General features: G+C 41.3%; 2 protein-coding genes and 1 non-coding gene across 3 annotated transcripts in view; 1 reads left to right on the top strand and 2 right to left on the bottom strand.

Moving 5' to 3' along the window:
* LOC121719400 (titin-like) overlaps positions 1-19,244 on the bottom strand; it is a 75,830-nt gene that overhangs the window by 30,493 nt on the left and 26,093 nt on the right. Inside the window, exons 3-7 of the mRNA XM_042104983.1 lie at positions 16,331-16,435; positions 14,541-14,642; positions 13,383-13,487; positions 12,726-12,823; positions 12,532-12,606 (exon numbers count right to left, since the gene is read on the bottom strand). Of these exons, the coding sequence (XP_041960917.1) occupies positions 12,532-12,606; positions 12,726-12,823; positions 13,383-13,487; positions 14,541-14,642; positions 16,331-16,435 (485 nt within the window). The remainder of the gene's footprint in view (positions 1-12,531; positions 12,607-12,725; positions 12,824-13,382; positions 13,488-14,540; positions 14,643-16,330; positions 16,436-19,244) is intronic.
* Positions 2,402-3,370, bottom strand: LOC121719599 (histone H1-like). The gene has a single exon (XM_042105368.1). It carries the CDS (start codon positions 3,191-3,193, stop codon positions 2,453-2,455), a length of 741 nt encoding a protein of 246 aa, XP_041961302.1. The 5' UTR covers positions 3,194-3,370; the 3' UTR covers positions 2,402-2,452.
* Positions 8,290-8,360, top strand: trnag-ccc. Its single transcript has one exon. It is a non-coding gene; the product is annotated as a tRNA-Gly (tRNA).

The following is a 19,244-nucleotide window of genomic DNA, read 5'->3' as shown; positions in this document are numbered from 1 at the left end:
CATGCTAACTATGCTAACTAGCTACAGGATACTGTTAAAAATCTTGGTGTATTAATTGACAGTGATCTAAATTTCAACAGCCACATGAAAGCGATAACTAAATCAGCTTTTTACCACCTCAAAAATATTGTCAAACTCGGAGGGCTGATGTCAAAACATGACTTAGAAAAACTCATTCATGCATTTATCTCCAGCAGGGTTGATTACTGCAATGGACTGTTCACAGGCCTTCCTAAAAAGACTATTAAACAGCTTCAGGTGATACAAAATGCAGCAGCTAGGACTCTAACAAAAACTAAAAGAACTGACCACATTACTCCAATTCTTAAGTCCTTGCACTGGCTTCCAGTAAGTCACAGAATTGACTTTAAAGCACTATTGCTTGTTTATAAATCAGTAAATGGAGCAGGACCTAAATACTTGTCAGACATGCTTCAGCAGTACACACCTTCTCGTCCTCTCAGGTCCCAGGTGAAAAACCTGCTAGTAAAACCTACAGTTAGAACTAAACATGGTGAAGCAGCTTTTAGCTGCTATGCGGCTCAGCTGTGGAACCAACTTTCGGATGACATTAAAAAGGCCCCAACTGTAGCCAGTTTTAAATCTAGACTTAAGACCAAACTGTTCTCAGACGCTTTCTGCTAACTGTGCCGAGTTACAAATTCTGAATCTGCCTCGATAATTATTCTACTTTGTCTTTTATTACTTTTTTTACTACTTTTGCCTTTGTTTTTGCTTACTAATTATTCTTTATTTTTAAATGATTTTACCTTGTGTTTTATGTTTTCTTTTTATTATGATCTTTACCTTTTAACTATTCTTTGACTATATTGCCCTTCTATGCTTTTATTTGTTATTATCGTTTGGTTTTGTTTATGTAAAGCACATTGAATGACCTCTGTGTATGAAATGTGCTATATAAATAAACTTGACTTGACTTGACTTGACTTGACTTGACTTCCTCTGCCAAAAACTGTTTCAAAATAAAAGTCCTCACTATAATATTTCACTGTTAAACAATTTAACCCTTTAAACTACTGAACTTTTTAACTGTTCAGCCATTGTAACTGTTACTTGTCATCAACTATGACTCCTACCCACTGTAGATAGTTAGCATGGTTAGCATAGTTAGCATGTTAGCATTGCTAGTATAGCTAAGTTAGCTAAGTCACATGGTTAGCATAGTTAGCAAGTTAGCATTGCTAACATGCTAGTTAGCATTTTTAGCAAAACTGTTAAAAATGATTAGCTAAGTTAGCTAAGTAACATGGTTAGCATAGTTAGCATGTTAGCATTGCTAGCATGCTAGTTAGCATAACTTCTAAAAATGATTAGCTAAGTTAACTAAGTCACATGGTTAGCATAGTTAATGTGTTAGCATTGCTAGCATGCTAGTTAACATAGTTAGCATAACTGCTAAAAATGATTAGCTAGGTTAGCTAAGTCACATGGTTAACATAGTTAGCATGTTAGCATGCTAGTTAGCATAACTACTAAAAATGATTACCTAGGTTAGCTAAGTCACATGGTTAGCATTGTTAACATTTTAACATTGTTAGCATGCTATTTTTGCATTTTCATGCACTATTTCCTTCAGGAAATGCTTTTCTAGTTAATATTACTACTCTAGGTTGAAGTACTCCCAGTGCTATTGCGCCACACATTGTAGTTCTCCTGTTTATTCGCTTGGAAAATCGCCACGTTTCATGTTTTGTGACCGAAGACATTTTTATCAACTCAATCAACTTGACTCGTGGGGTTCTGAAAGTGTTTCTGGAGAACGTGATCCGTGATGCCGTCACCTACACCGAACACGCTAAGAGAAAGACCGTGACAGCCATGGACGTCGTCTATGCTCTGAAACGCCAGGGACGTACTCTGTACGGCTTTGGTGGTTAAAAATCTCATCTCACTCGGCTTAGACCCAAAGGCTCTTTTAAGAGCCACCCATTTTTTTTTACAAGAGTTTATTCCAGTTTTTACTCGTTATTCTATTTCTCCAGTATATTGTGTATAAGAATGAAAATGAGCCTTTTGGGGTCAAAACGAAGCCAAATTGATCAGTGCAAGAAATTCTTTCCAAGAATAGTAAAATCAAGCAAATAAGCGGTACAATAAATAGATCAAGCTGAGAGAATTTGTGCAAATAGGATTTGCATGGACATAAGAATCGCAAGTATTACAACCAGTCAAAATTGAGTAAATGACCCAAACCCCGCCACATAATAAATGTTTCGCTCCGTATCCCATTCAGTAAAAGCGGGATTCTGAAATTGAAGATTTCATCACTCAATAAAATATCTATCTGGTGATAATCCCCCCCCCTCCATACATGTTAAAGTTACATGAATACAAATCTGTCTTAAAGTTTTTGAAACAAATGCATTTTGAAGATAAGTTGGGTGGCTCTTAAAAGAGCCTTTTGTATGAATAGGGACAGCCTTCATGTCGTTTACTTCTTCTTGGGTGCTGCCTTTTTGGGCTTGGCGGCTTTAGGCTTCGCTACCTTAGGCTTGGCCGCTTTCGTCTTCTTGGGGCTCTTGGTAGGCTTTGCTGCCGCGGGCTTCTTTGCCTTTTTCGGGCTCTTGACGGCCTTCTTGGGTTTAGCCACTGCTGGTTTCTTTGCCTTCTTCGGAGATTTCTTGGCGGCCGCGGGCTTTTTAGCTGCTGCTTTCTTGGGCTTCTTTGCTGCGGCGGGCTTCTTGGCAGCGGGCTTCTTCGCCTTGGGAGCAGCCTTCTTGACGGCCTTCTTCTTGGGCTCTGCCTTCGCCTTATTCAGCTTGAAGGAGCCGGACGCGCCGGTGCCCTTGGTCTGAACCAAAGTTCCCTTAGTAACGAGACTCTTGATGGCGATCTTGACGCGAGCGTTGTTCTTCTCCACGTCGTAGCCACCAGCAGCCAGAGCCTTCTTGAGCGCTGCAAGGGAGACTCCTTTCTTCTCCTTGGATGCAGAGATCGCCTTGACGACAAGCTCGCCCACACTGGGACCAGTTTTCTTCGGCCTGGGTGCTGCCTTCTTCTTGGGTGCTTTCGCCGGCGCGGCGGCGGCGGGTGCTGGAGCAACTTCTGCCATTATTCCGTAGATAATTTTCCTCACAGTGGAACGCTGTATGAATAACAACTCTCTGGGAAGAGGGCTGGACTTAAAGCAACGATGAGAACGTTTTAGACTCACTCCAATCAGCTGCCCCATAGACTCACTTCCGCGGTGCGCTCGCTTGTGTTTTCTCCTCTCGTATTTTGCTAGAAATATGAGGGATGGGACGTAATTAGTTCTTAAGAAGCTGATTGCCTATTAGAAAACAAAATGTTCTTTAAAACGGCCATATTGAGAGTCAATATCTGGCTGTATATGTTTTGCAAAAAAGAGCGAACCGCACAAGTCCGTGTATGTTTGTTGCTGCCATGGTTGGTTTTGTGTGACAATCACAAGCATTTAAATGATAAAATTTCGTTATGATGAGAAAACAAGTTGCACTGGGCGAAAAAATACATCTCCTGTACTGATCTAGAATGTTTTGTATTATACGGAGTGCGCAGTTTTTATTTAAACAAGAGCTGTTTCGACCATGTAAAACACACACCCGCCATGCAAACGCCATATCGTAAACCTATTGTAAAACATTTTTAATCAAAATAACGACAATTTACAACATATTAGACCTCGCCAGAGAGAAGAATAGTGAACGACGGGTTATACTCTTTCCTCTAAGCACAAAGTAAGCGTTACGTTTTTGTATAATTTCTATCGAAATAAACGATGAATCAACCATAGGCTTTGTCGCCATGATCGCCTTTAGAGATTACCCCTCGACCTAGGTTATATTTGGTAGACCTATATAGCCTCTGAATGTTCGCATGCAAATGTTTATTAGTTAGCAGTGGGCTATAACCATAGGACCTTTATCGGTGGAAGAAGTTTTATTCACAACAGGGAACTGAAAATTAGCTCTCGTTGTAATGACCCCGTTATACACAAAGGCTTTGCCCTCCCGCTCAACCTTCGCTGTCTCCCCATCTCAAATCTTACACAACACAAATACCAAGCGGTTATAGCCTATACATTCGCACATCAGATTTAAGACGCTAACAGTAATTCGTTGATTAACTAAACATGAATAAAATGGAATTATTGATCAAATCCGCTTTAACTGTTTAGAGTGACCGCTATAAGGACCTCCCCTTTTCAACTTTTACTATGGTCCAGGCCTACCCCTGCATTTACACAGCAGCAGAGAGCTCATATGAAGAAACAGTTTGCCCAATATTTAAAAAAAACAAAAAAAAAAAAAAAAAAAAAAAAAAAAAAATGCTCTTGGTGGCAGTAGGCACCCGCAAGGACTACCACCAAAGCCCGGAGAAGTAAAGGGGGCTCGGAAGACCGCAATGCACCTGGGGAGAGTCTATCGTTCTATCGGAGCAGCGTACAGACCGGAATACAACGCACTCAATATATCTACGTTAAGGGAAGTAACTTGACCATCGTTCTATGAGCGAGAGGGCTGTTATCGCGGCTGTTGTGGACATTGATTTCTACCCCTTTCCCCTGCAGTTCCGGAGACAGCTGAATCGAGCGGAGGAAGACGACAAAAGAGAGGCCTACAACGCACTCTATGTATTGCACTAAAGGGAAGTACTCATATCGTAGCCTACCACTGTTTGCGTGAGTGGCCTGACTTCGTGTCCACTGTGATTGCTGATCACTGTTCCCCCCTTTCACAGCTCTGCTCTTGTGTCTACGAAGAGGCGTATGTGTCGTGAGAAGAAGCGAGTGCGTGCCATAAGGAGAGGACTATTGGGAGTGTCGGGTCTGGACTGTTTACCGCGGCGGCCATTGAGTAGGCTAGCTAGCTACGAGCGCTAGCAGCTACTACGTTGAGGAATTAATCGCTGGGTCGTGAGTGGTGCATGGACTGTTCCTCTATAGCCCTTATTAGCCTTTTCCTTATATGAACTATTATTACCAGTTGTTTAGCCTTGTTATTATTTCCGGCTGCCCATGGTGCTAGATAGGCCTACTCCTATGTAATCCTGAATCTGGTGATTATCTTATTGCTGTTAAGTGTTCGGTCTCTGTGGGCCTATTGCCCATTTTTTGCCTGAGTGTCACTGTAGTTTATTTGCTGTGTTGCCGTGGTGTTCAGTGCTCTTATGATTCACCTTGATACTGTTGACTTGTATGGCCCTTTACGTTTGCCGTGAGGATTGAAAATTGTGTGCTGTGTTATATGCCGCCACCCACATTGTGTAGAGCATTATAGCCTGAGATCTCCCCCCCTCTAGAGGGCGCTAGAATATTTACATGGGCTATTGATTTGTTCTGTGGTTCTTCAGTTATTTCATACTGGTCCTATATCGCAAACAGGCTGTAAACTTACATGGGCTATTGGTTTGTTCTGTGGTTCTTCAGTTCTTTCATACTGGTCCTATATTGCAAACAGGCTGTAAACTTACATTGGCTATTGATTTGTTATGTGGTTCTTCAGTTCTTTCATACTGGTCCTATATCGCAAACAGGCTGTAAACTTACATGGGCTATTGATTTGTTATGTGACTCTTCATTTCTTTCATACTGGTCCTATACTGTAAACAGGCTGTAAACTTCCCATAGGCTATTGATTTGTTCTGTGACTCTTCAGTTCTTTCATACTTGTCCTATATCGCAAACAGGCTGTAAACTTACATGGGCTATTGATTTGTTCTGTGACTCTTCAGTTCTTTCATACTGGTCCTATATCGCAAACAGGCTGTAAACTTACATGGGCTATTGATTTGTTCTGTGACTCTTCAGTTCTTTCATACTGGTCCTATACTGTAAACAGGCTGTAAACTTACATGGGCTATTGATTTGTTCTGTGGTTCTTCAGTTCTTTCATACTGGTCCTATACTGTAAACAGGCTGTAAACTTACATGGGCTATTGATTTGTTCTGTGGTTCTTCAGTTCTTTCATACTGGTCCTATATCGCAAACAGGCTGTAAACTTACATGGGCTATTGATTTGTTCTGTGACTCTTCAGTTCTTTCATACTGGTCCTATATCGCAAACAGGCTGTAAACTTACATGGGCTATTGATTTGTTCTGTGACTCTTCAGTTCTTTCATACTGGTCCTACACTGTAAACAGGATGTAAACTTACATGGGCTATTGATTTGTTCTGTGACTCTTCAGTTCTTTCATACTGGTCCTATACTGTAAACAGGCTGTAAACTTCCCATAGGCTATTGATTTGTTCTGTGACTCTTCAGTTCTTTCATACTGGTCCTATACTGTAAACAGGCTGTAAACTTACATGGGCTATTGATTTGTTCTGTGACTCTTCAGTTCTTTCATACTGGTCCTATACTGTAAACAGGCTGTAAACTTCCCATAGCCATTAGCCACCGGGAGTAGTCCACTGAGTAGCTGTAAAAAATCACACTAGCCTACTGTTCTTCCCTGTACTGCCTCTGGGGGTCAGACCATTTTTAATTGCTTACAACTGGTAATGTATCCTAGGTATTTTTGTGTCGTGAACTGTCCTTGTCACATCTGAATCACTCAATTTTTAAAAGGTGCCCTGCCACACAAAACCGTTTTTACTTGCATTTTTTTTAACATGTTAGGTCAATATGTGTTTGTGCTATGTCGTGAATGTGAAAATAAACAGCTACCTCCTCCGTCAGCTCTAGCCACTGAAAAGAAATAAGCAGAGAAATTAGGCCAATTGCAAAAGCTCTTCAGATTGACGTGGAATTGATGAGCTCATTACTATTCATGAGCTCGCCCAGTTGAGACCGTGCCCACAAAATTCGTTTAGCTCTATGACAGTTTTAGTAGGCCTATGCAAGGATGGCTGAATGCCAGCGGACTTGTTCGCTATGCACGAATAGAACTTCAACAATGCATTTTGCCCAATAACCCAGACTTGAGGATCAAAAGGCTTCAGTTTATTTTTTGGAACAATGCTACAGGCTTTGCAAAAAGGTTGCTGTTGAAGCCTGGAGCAGTAGGCTACCATCACAGCAGTCTACGACCAGTGCCCGTAAGTAAAACGTTATTGTCAACTCAAGGAAGTGCTATGTTATACAGGTTTAATGAACTCGCTAGCCTAGCAGGTTTTATTTATGCACATTTGGACAATGCTAGCACTCGCTAGCCAAGCAAAGTTCATGCCATGAAGCTAAAATGAGTTGATAACAGCTACCATCGCGGCAGTCTATGACCAGTGCAGTCCGTAACTAAAACTATCAGCTCAAGAAAGTCTTATGTTATACAGGTTTATGCACTCGCTAGCCTAGCAGGTTTTATTTATGCACATTTGGACAATGCTAGCACTCGCTAGCCAAGCTAAGTTCATGCCATGAAGCTAAAATTAGTTGATAACGGCTGTCATGTTATGGACGAAACCTACTAGCTGTTAGCCAATCAGAGTCAAGCAGCTTAGCTCGTTGAATATTAATGAGAACTGGCGCAAATCAAGCCGAGTCTTCATGCAGGCTTTCAATACCACGCTAGAATGGCTTGAAACAAGGTAACCAAGGCATGTTTTCAACAAAAAATGTTACAGAGTCCATGGTAGAACTTCAGACATTACCTCAAAGTAATGAAATATGTGTGGCAGGGCATCTTTAAGATAATTTAATAAAACTGTTTTTATAAAATATCCTTCAGCGTTGTGTGTGTGTGCCTCTAGGGTCAACAATTATAACCTACTTCCCGTTACAAATTCTGAAGTAGGTCAGGAGAGAGTCCTATTACTTTTACCTCCTGGAACTGTAGAGGTGTTGGTAGAGACCTTCGCCCAACTGAACAGTGGAGATTGAGAGCTGTATGGCTGTTACAAGATTACCAAGTTACCTTCTAAGACAGAGGTCTCCAACCTTTTTTCCTCTGAGAGCTACTTTGACAAAATGGACATGGCCGAGAGCTTTTATGTTAGTAGTAGCATGCCATGTATTCACATAGCTGATCTCCGCCCAAAACCGCTGAACAAGATTTGTATGCTTTTAAAAGGTTCCTTTCAACTCATTTATCTTCTCTCTTTGTAGACTGTAAATTTGATTCCGTAGGAAATTTTAACGTGTTTCCCAAGTGGCTGGGTTATCAGATTTATGAACATCTTCCTCAAACCTTTTGGAGAGCTACTTAGAAACAGGTGGGGCCCTAATGGCAGCTCGCAAGCCGTTCTAAGGCAAGAGGCACAATAGTTGCATTTATATTCAAGTGTATGATCACTGAGCCAGGTGGGAGATATCATTTGTCCATTCAGACAAGCCGTAAACAAAGAAATCATGAGCGGTAGAGGAGGCACCAGTAGTGTAGTGGTATCATACAAGATTCCCATTCTTGTGACCCGGGTTCGATTCCCGGCTGGTGCAGACCTTTGACGTGATGGAATTTCGACAAGTCTATTCCAAAGTCTTTTATGGGGGCAGCCGTGGCCTACTGGTTAGTGCTTCGGACTTGTAACTGGAGGGTTGCCGGTTCGAACCCCGACTAGTAGGCACGGCTGAAGTGCAGAGCACCGCTGTTGTTGCAGGCAGCTCACTGGGATTAGTGTGTGCTTCGCCTCACTGTGTGCTGAGTGTGTTTCACTAATTCACGGAGAGACAGAGACCAAATTTCCCTCACGGGATCAAAAAGAGTATACAGCGGGGAAAATAAGTATTGAACACGTCAACTCACTCTTAGTTTAGGAGTATTGAACACGACAACTCACTCGTACTAGGACTCACTCCTTACTAGGAGTACTGTAGGTACTAGAACTCACTCCTTACTAGGAGTACTGTAGGTACTTAAGGGCAGCCGTGGCCTGCTTCGGACTTGTTACCGGAGGGTTGCCGGTTTAAACCCCGACCAGTAGGCACGGCTGAAGTGCCCTTGAGCAAGGCACCTAACCCCTCACTGCTCCCCGAGCGCCGCTGTTGCTGCAGGCAGCTCACTGCGCCGGGATTAGTGTGTGCTTCACCTCACTGTGTGTTCACTGTGTGCTGAGTGTGTTTCACTAATTCACGGATTGGGATAAATGCAGAGACCAAATTTCCCTCACGGGATCAAAAGAGTATATATACTTATACTTATGTCTGAAAGGCTTTGTGAATAACTTTTAAGAGAAAACTCCTATCTAAAATCTTTTAGTGCGATGTAGGAGTAGGCCTACTCCTAGTGGTAAGATAAAAGGCTTTGTGAATATGGTCACTGGTGTCTAACCCAATGCATAGCCCATTTACACAAAATAATGGTCGAATATTACTGATGATATTTAATTGTTATTTAAGAACATGCAGTGCGCGTAGGGCACCAAAAACATCTTACTCGTAAAAAATCATCATACCGCATATTGTGGCGGGTCTGTTATTTAGCCTACTTACTGTAGGCTGCGCAAACCACAGGCCTTTATTTTGGGCAAGCATGCATTCGAGGCAGGCCTTTATTTCATAAGGCTTCTGTTGAAGAATGTTATATAAAGCCTGCGCTAATAGTTGTCCTCCTGCCCCCGCTACCACAGCTGTGTGAACCCGGCCCTGGATAGTGTGGCATGCTCACGAGTTATGTCTCCTTCTTGCAAACTTGACTATAGCGAAACCATTAATGAAAGCAAAGCAACTATTTACATCTTCATAAAATAACAACTTGCCAGATATGCCTTCATGGACAATAACGTAGACAGCAAATTAAGATATGTTTTCGTTTTGTGGAGCTGCACCGGTATCAAAAGCAGATTTCGATTTTCTTAACCATTGTGTAGCTAAGCCTTATGCTATACCCAAGTAGCCTAAATCAAGGTCATTTTTAATTATGCATGATTTATTTTGTTATTGAATTCATAGGCTGGGATTCCTCTCTGCAACAATCATGTTTAAAGGTAGCCTCCTGCTTTTTCAGAAGGGGCGGCAGGCAGGCTACTGACGTACAGTGAGTTCTTGAGCGACGTACAGTGGCAGAGCGACGCACAGTGGCTGAAAGTGGTACTAAAGTTTCACGCAGCTTCACGTCAAGTAATGCACGAATGAAGTAGCCATTTGAAAGTAATGCCCACTGTATTGGCGTGGCATTGGAAGTGCTGGTAGCCTAGCCCCTTCAAGCTGTAACAGCCTTGCAGTGATTGTGTGGCGTGTACTGTGTGCAGTGATGCTTATAGAGAAGCTTGAGTGGAAACTTTCTGCATATGTGCTGTGCTGTAATGTGTGAACCTGTTGGCAAACTCTTGCCGCTACAAGTAACATTACATTTCATTACAAGTAACATTGCCAAACCCCCTGTATAACAGCGACCGGACAGGGTGAGAGACTGGGGCCGGAGCTCTGCCTGCCGCTTCCACCTCGGGCCAGTCAAGAAACCTGGGCCGTCGGTGGCTGTGACCACCTCACTACCGGTGCCCCTGGAGACTGCTGACAAACCCGACTGGGTGGGGTGCAGAGGCCAAGGACCCCCTGGTGGCCATATGGAAGGACTGCTCTTTGGACATTGTCCATCTCTTTTAAATCTTTACACTTACCCCCCCTATTTTGAGTTTTTGCTCGAAATTGCACATTGCCTACTAACAATGGCCCTGTTTCCACATACTTTGACTTATATTCAAGTGTTTGACCTCCTTTGAAAGCAGAGGCCTAGTAAATTATTTTGGTGCCAATAGATTTACTGTGTGATGAACTGTCAGAGAATGACAAAGGGTAGAATGATGATTTTCTTTTTAGGGGTTTTGTACATTTCTGGAAATGACCACATTCTGCCCTCTTGGTAATTTATTTTGTCTTGGAAACACAACTGAGGCCCACTACCAGGTCTTGTGAATCTGTATCTCAAAGTAGATCAATTTTGAATGAAATATGAGTACTTTAGACCATTATTTGCTCATGTGTGTTGTTTTGATTTTGAGTTTTGATCATATTTAAAGGAGAATTCCGGTGTGATATTGACCTAAAGTGTGTTGAAACATGAGTGTGAACGTATTGTATGTCTCATAGCTCACCTCGGCTTGTCCCCTGCACTCAGAAATCTGGCGCTAGTTAGCCAATGCTACCAACAGTGTTTCGTTGCGGTGCCTCGGGCATCGGCCTTAGCCATGCAAATAAATCACTGTTTTACACCATTTATGAGGTTCAAAGTAGCTCCATACTTCATTGGTAGACTTCCGAGGGCCTTGACATTTAAAACGAGACATGGAGAACTTTGAAAAAGCACTGGTAGTTTATTTACAAGACGATTTATACCAGGGCTTGAAAACGAAATAATTTTTCAAACGTTCCGTTCCGAACGGTTCAGGTAGGCCTATGTTTAACGTTTTCGTTCTTGCATGCGTTCCGCCACCAACATATCGGTCCTGAACCGGTTCGGAACGCAAAATATCGTTCGTTCTTAAAGTTCCGGCAGTGTTTGGCAGGCCTATCAAGTCTATTTTTGTGGACTTTACCTTAGAATAGCCGTACTCATTATTTCCCCTTGATTTAGCCTATACCGTAGCTATGCCCAAAAATAATAAATCACAGGCGGCATCCAAAAACATTCAGATGGGCTATCCATCCCATAGCCTACAGACTTACTGTAGGCCTAACCTATGCCTATAAATAATTTCTTATCAAAAATATTTCTGGATACGTGCTAAACTCCTTACCTGGTTGTAGCCTAAGTTTTATCCATATGGAGATCTTCAAAGGCTTGCGCTATAATTCCAACGAACCTTTCTGTTGCTGACAAGGCCTATCTCAAATTTCCCGTTTAACTCTTCTACATAGAATAGGCTATAATTGCGCGAACATTTCAAATCCCGACTTTGAAACGACAAGGCGTGGACAGGCAAAATAAGCTATTACGCATAGGCTACAAACAATTTTCAAATCAGTTTCAGTAGCCTACGCTACGAGCTGGCCTAAGATCCGAAGTGGCAGACGGATAGGTTACATTACAACAGCAAGACAAAATATACACATTTGGACCAAAGGTCCATTTATTCGTTTTTTTTTTTCAAACTGCAGAAATCAAATTATTAGGCTGTTATATAGAGAACGAAAAAAAAAAAATGTTATTAACGTTGATTATGATTTCAGAATAACGTTTCTGTTCCGGAACAGTTGAAGACAGTTTCCGTTTCCGTTCCTCGTAAAATTCCGTTCGTTTTCGGTTTTCGTTCCTGGAACCGGTTCGGAGCCCTGATTTATACAGACAGTACCTTATGGAATTTTACCGTTCGACGCCATCTTGAATTTAGTCACGATAAGTCGAGCGACGAGTACGAACGAACAGGTATGATAAGGGATCAGATTCCAAAAATAATTCAGTGGAAATGCATGGATTCAGTTGCTTCCAGTAGCAGCAACTGGAATCCATGAATTTCCACTGAATTATTTTTGAAAACAAATAAAGATTTTAAAAACAGTTTAGCTTTTAGGCCTCAAAGCCAAAAAGCATTTGTGAAACTAATCGTATTAGAAAAAGACCCATCCCCTTCCACTAAACTGGCTATACCCCTGCATGTGTAATGTTGTGTTACAACCCTAAAATATCTGTCAGATAGAATGTCAGCATTGTTAAATGTAAACTTAAATGTACCTTCAGAATGGTGGTAAAATCCGGCATAGAGTGCCACCAGGACAGCCAAAACAATCGGCACCATCCATGCAATACCTGTGTTTATATTAGTGAATACAAATACAACATAAAATGGCATATATTATTGTAATATGTTTGAGGTGTCCACAATTTACAAATACACATAAACAACATGAAAAAATAACATATTTTACCTGATTTGCTCCATTGAAGTGAACTGACTTTTGCTGGTGATACTTGTGGTTTCTGTTCAATTTCATGTGTCTTGTGCTCTGTCAAACGAGTCTCAACACTGCAAGTAAAAATTATCTGATTGGTCAGCTTTACTTATGCCTCTATGACAGTAAACTAAATAGCTTACCTTGGCATGTAGACAAAGTAATGAATCAAGTAAGTAATTTGAATACACAGTTTTGGGCTTTGGGATACACTGATCCTCATTTTTCTTACAATTTTTTCATTGACTATGAAAATAATCTTTAGTCTAGTTTCAGGCCTGAAAGGGGCAGAGAACCCAAAAGCTGGAGGTACTGAACACCTTTTACCTGAACACCTGCCAGATAAGCATGGGTATAAAATGTTTGTGGTTTGAGGATTCTGTAAGTACATCAAAATGGGTAATCAATGTAGCCTACATATGTGACAATATTCTTCCCTCATAATGAAGTCATATGTGGAAACACTTTCGATTGGATGGGCCATCTGTCAATTTGGCTGGTACTGGTCCACCCAGGCCCTTTTGTCGGCCCTGGTTTACACACACACACACACACACACACACACACACACACACACACACACACACACACACACACACACACACACACACACACACACACATAATCACTCACTCTGATTCAGAGGATGGTGATTCACCACTGAAGTCGGGAGGGCCATCCTTGGAGTCATCACTGTCCAAGCTGGGCGCCGGAGATGGACATCTTTGTTCATTTGATCTAGTGATACAAAGAAAGAAAACAAAATCAACACAACCTTTATTTTTTCCCAGCACAAAAATCCAGCACAAACATACACCTTGACCGCATTTTGTTCACAGCGCTACCACAATTGATACAAAAATTGATACAAAGATACAAAAAACAAACAAAAAAAAAACATCTCGATGTTTGCTTCTGAAAGAGGATATATATTTATTGGCGGAAGAATGATTATCTATGAATAAATCCTTACATTTCTCGTTGCTGTGCCTTTATTTTATGGAATCCTGCCAGATATTATGTAGCAAATGTTTTAGAAAAACAATAAGTCACTCAAGTCCATAGGTTACACTGATTTGAGAAACAACTAAGAGGGTTTTTTTGCCTAACAATGGACCTTAGCAGTTCTAATATCAGTGTAACCCAGAGGTGGACTAGGTATCCGACATACTAGGCATTTTCCCGGTGAGCCGACGCACATTTTGGGCCAATAGATTCGGCTATATAAATTAATTTGTCTACACTAAATTAACTTGTTTACATAAATTAATTTGTTTACACTTTTTTGAGAAACAACTAAGGGGGGTTTAGACACTCTGCTTGCGCGTCATGCCTAACAATTGGCCCTTAGCGATTCTAAAATCAGTGTAACTCAGGGGCGGCCTAACTATCTGACATACTGTGCATTTTCCTGGTGGGCCGACGCACCCTTTTTAGAATAGGCTATAGAATTTCATTCGTTTGGCCAACGATCGGCCCAAAGAAAGGACAGTCAGTGTTCCATTTGTTCATTTTCCATACTGACATTGTCAGGCCCCACCCCTCCCATTTTGGCTCAGAGCCAGGATTCTGTGAGCACATCAAAATGGGTAATCAATGTAGCCTGCAAATGTGACAATATTCTTTCCTCATTTTAAAGTAATATGTTGAAACACATTCGATTGGATGGGCCACTTGTCAATCTGGCTGGTACTGGCCCACCCAGGCCCTTATGTCGGCCCTGGTTCACACACACACACACACACACACACACACACACACACACAAACATACAAACTCATAATCACTCACTCCGATTCAGATGGTGATTCACCACTGAAGTCGGGAGGGCCATCCTTGGAGTCATCACTGTCCAAGCTGGGCGCCGGAGATGGAGATCTTTGTTTATTTGATCTAGTGATACAAAGAAAAAAAACAAAATCAACACAACCTATATTTTTTCCCAGCGTGAATGAAACAATTCACATCCAAACTCCGCTACAGTTTAAAAAGCCAACTTCTCAGAGGCTGGAATACTGTTCTTTACTGTTGATTGCATTGAATACAGATTGCAACCCAATCAATTAGAATACAGTTTAAACTATTATATTCAATTTCAAGTTGAGTGGGATTCAGCTCCACACTAATTCATTCAATTTCAAAACATACCATTCATATTCAGCTTGTAAAACAATTGTCCACATTCAGCAATTCAAATGAAAACAATACATGTTCAGATTAAGTTTGAAGTGGAACAATTACGTTTTACTCCATATTCTGTTCCTTACTGTTGATTGCATTGAATACAGTTTCTAAAACAGATAGTTTGGGTCCTTGATTATGATTAGCTGAATTGTGTTTGATGCCATTGTAAAATCCAGCACAAACATACACCTTGACCGCATTTTGTTCTATATTACTGCGCTACCACAATTGATACAAAAATTAGAGTAGGTGCATCTCGACGTTTGCTTCTGATAGAGGAAATATATTTATTGGCAGAAGAATGATGATCTATGAATAAATCCTTACAATTCATGTTGATGTTCTTTTATTTTATGAAATCATGCCAGATATATGTAGTAATTGTTTTAGAAAAGCAATAAGCCACTCAAGTCCATAGGTTACAATGATTTTAAAAAGCTAACTTGTTAGAGGGTGGAATTCTGTTCTTTGCATTGAATACAGTTTACATCCCAATTAATTAGAATACAGTTTTTATATTCAATTTCAAGTTAACTGGGATTCAGTTCCAAACGAATTAATTACATTTCAAAATAGACTATTCAAATTCAGTTTTTCAATACAATTGTTCAATTTCAGCAATTCAAATGAAAATACTAAATGTTCAGATTAAGTTTGAAGTGGAACAAGTTTTACTCCATATTCTGTTCCTTACTGTTGATTGCATTGAATACAGTTTCTAAAACGAGTAGGTGCATCTCGATGTTTGCTTCTGATAGAGGAAATATATTTATTGGCGGAAGAATGATTATCTATGAATAAATCCTTACATTTCTTGTTGCTGTGCCTTTATTTTACGGAATCCTGCCAGATATTATGTAGCAAACGTTTTAGAAAAACAATAAGTCACTCAAGTAGCCTCTCTGCTTGCGCGTCGTGCCTAACAATTGGCTCTTAGTGATTCTAAAATCAGTGTAACTCAGGGGCGGACTAACTATCTGACATACTGGGCATTTTCCTGGTGGGCCGACGCACCCTTTTTAAAATAGGCTATATAATTGAATTCGTTTGGCCAACGATCGGCCCAAAGAAAAGACAGTCAGTGTTCCATTTGTTCATTTTCCATACTGACATTGTCAGGCCCCACCCCTCCCATTTTGGCTCAGAGCCAGGATTCTGTGAGCACATCAAAATGGGTAATCAATGTAGCCTGCAAATGTGACAATATTCTTTCCTCATTTTAAAGTCATATGTTGAAACACTTTCGATTGGATGAGCCACCTGTCAATCTGGCTGGTACTGGCCCACCCAGGCTCTTATGTCGGCCCTGGTTCACACACACACAGACATACACACACACAGACACACACACACACACACACACACACACACACACACACACACTCATAATCACTCACTCTGATTCAGAGGATGGTGATTCACCACTGAAGTCGGGAGGGCCATCCTTGGAGTCATCACTGTCCAAGCTGGGCGCCGGAGATGGAGATCTTGGTTTATTTGATCTAGTGATACAAAGAAAAAAAACAAAATCAACACAACCTTTATTTTTTCCCAGCGTGAATGAAACAATTATATTGTAATATATTGAATGACTTATGTTGAAACACTTTCGATTGGATGGGCCACCTGTCAATCAGGCTTGCTCTATGGTCTGGTAAACCTGAAGTGTTGTTGTATCGTTCTGGCCCGTCCTATTTATCCCCAGATGCCTGGTCATATTTCATCATGAGCATTGGGGGCCGTGGCATAGGCTGACGCAATCAACCAACTGTCATGTTCAAGTATACATTGGGCCCTATCTTGACAGTCTAAAGCGCATAGTCACTCGTCAAAAGCTTATTCAAATTCAGTAGGATGTCCAGTCCAAATTGGGAGTGTTTTTGTTATCAAACGTCGAGCACATGGTGCACCAAGGTGTTCCTAGGTTTCTTAATCAGTCATGGGTGTGTTTGGGGCGTAACATCATTTAAACCAATGAGAATGACATCTTGTCATTCCCTTTAACGGCGCAAAGTGCGATGTCAAAGAATGCATCAGTATTTTGACAGTCAACGGCACATTTGAAGGAGGCTGCTTGCGAGACCGTATGGAATAGTCATTCCACTAAACCATGCTTTACTAAAACCTATAGCCTTCACGTATTTGCACTCGTCTATTATTTGAACTCATTGGCAAAGTGAAACTAACTTCACCATGGTGTTAGTCAACGACAAAACAGTTATACGCAGTAAGTTACTTTCACTATTGACTGACAATGGGTTACCATCGAAAACATAGGCTGGAAAAAGCAACACTTACCCTAATATTTTTTGAATGATTGAATAAAACAACGTTTATCCTGCAGAGGAGTTGCTTATAGTGCGTCTTCAGCTGTGCTCTCGCCTAATCCCTTTTATTTGTCATTAGCAATTTGCAAATGCATTGTGAGATGTATTTTGTAATATCTTTATTCTAATTATGTTTCCCATTGTAGCCTAATAATGTAATTATGACATATAGGTTTAGTCAGGTTTTTTTTTTTTTTTTTCCTTTTTCGCATGGCCAAATTTCCGTCAAGGATTCCCGGGACACTGAAAGACCGTGGCGGACACAGTTTTCTGGGAGTATCTCGAGAACCGTAGGGTTTAGGAGGACCACCTTTTTTTGTATGTTGATCTTAAGGGACCAGAGCGTAGTAATATTAATTAACACCTAATTGTAGATCCTTTTTTGATTACTGCTATCTTCCAGCCTCTATGGCTATGTCTGAGCCCGCTAGCATAGCAATATGCTAAGACATTCGCGTCGCGCACCAGAGCGTTTGAGTGCACGTACCGACACGGGAGAGGTATGACTCATCTCGTGAAAGTTAAGGTAAGAACATATATTACTTACTACTGACATTATGTGGTGTGTTCCTTTAAGGTAGGCCAGCTATCGAAGTCTCTAGCAAGGTTTTTGCTCCTTCAGGTTTCCATTGTATTGTTGATTCTGCTTTTCTCTCGAAATCAATCATAAATTGAAATGTGTTCCTCACTCTGAGATTAGTGTTTTTCATGCGGGGAGAGGCTTTGGAGCTGGGTGAGCCTCCAGGCTTTTGTAACCACACTAAGTTTCCCAATATGTAATTTGTGATAGATCTGGTCCCAATCATGTGCCTCTCCCATACGGCTGCTAACCTCGCTGTCTTGTTGGGGGTGCCATCATAATCATTCATAAAGTACCCGTCCTCTGATTTGTCTTCAGACCAATACCTGTATGTCACATTACGGGCCCAGCCAGGGGTGCTATATGCCTGATGTGGTGTGGCAAGTGTATGCTCCATTAAGAATCGATAAAGCACACACCTACATCCCCTGACACACCTGGACTGATCCTCAGAAGTGTCTCGTATTAATACGTAGGTATAGTTAATTCTGCGTATCCAGTGGTCAGAGCTGCAAACTGATTGTTAATGAATTCTATACTTATGGCATTGTTGTCGTCTACGGCTCACTTTTCCATTTTTCTGTCACAATATTGTACAGCGTGGGTGAAATTGTCTCCTGGCTCTATGGCACAATATTGTACAGCGTGGGTGAAATTGTCTCCTGGCTCTATGGCACAATATTGTACAGCGTGGGTGAAATTGTCTCCTGGCTCTATGGCACAATATTGTACAGCGTGGGTGAAATTGTCTCCTGGCTCTATGGCACAATATTGTACAGCGTGGGTGAAATTGTCTCCTGGCTCTATGGCACAATCTTGTACAGCGTGGGTGAAATTGTCTCCTGGCTCTATGGCACAATATTGTACAGCGTGGGTGAAATTGTCTCCTGGCTCTATGGCACAATATTGTACAGCGTGGGTGAAATTGTCTCCTGGCTCTATGTCACAATATTGTACAGCGTGGGTGAAATTGTCTCCTGGCTCTATGGCACAATATTGTACAGCGTGGGTGAAATTGTCTCCTGGCTCTATGTCACAATATTGTACAGCGTGGGTGAAATTGTCTCCTGGCTCTATGTCACAATATTGTACAGCGTGGGTGAAATTGTCTCCTGGCTCTATGGCACAATATTGTACAGCGTGGGTGAAATTGTCTCCTGGCTCTATGGCACAATATTGTACAGCGTGGGTGAAATTGTCTCCTGGGTCATTCTACGAAACCGGTGCCTTTTGCGTCCGATCCATTTCATGAGCTCTCAACAATGTAAAAATGTGTCAAAATGTATTTCAAAGGATCAAACCTGTTAATTTAAGTGTTATGAATTACATAATGCATATTTCAATGTCATTGTAAATATAAATCCTACACTTTTTAGTCATCTTTACCAAGGACATGGCCAATTT

Source organism: Alosa sapidissima, chromosome 9, assembly GCF_018492685.1.
Source record: "Alosa sapidissima isolate fAloSap1 chromosome 9, fAloSap1.pri, whole genome shotgun sequence".
Taxonomy (NCBI): domain Eukaryota; kingdom Metazoa; phylum Chordata; class Actinopteri; order Clupeiformes; family Clupeidae; genus Alosa; species Alosa sapidissima.
Note: the sequence above shows the minus strand (reverse complement) of the source record. Positions and strands in the feature narration are given on the sequence as shown.

What these genes read in the sequence shown, in the direction of transcription:
- LOC121719599 (XM_042105368.1), bottom strand. Translation starts at nt 3,193, where the DNA reads ATGGGGCAGCTGATTGGAGTGAGTCTAAAACGTTCTCATCGTTGCTTT.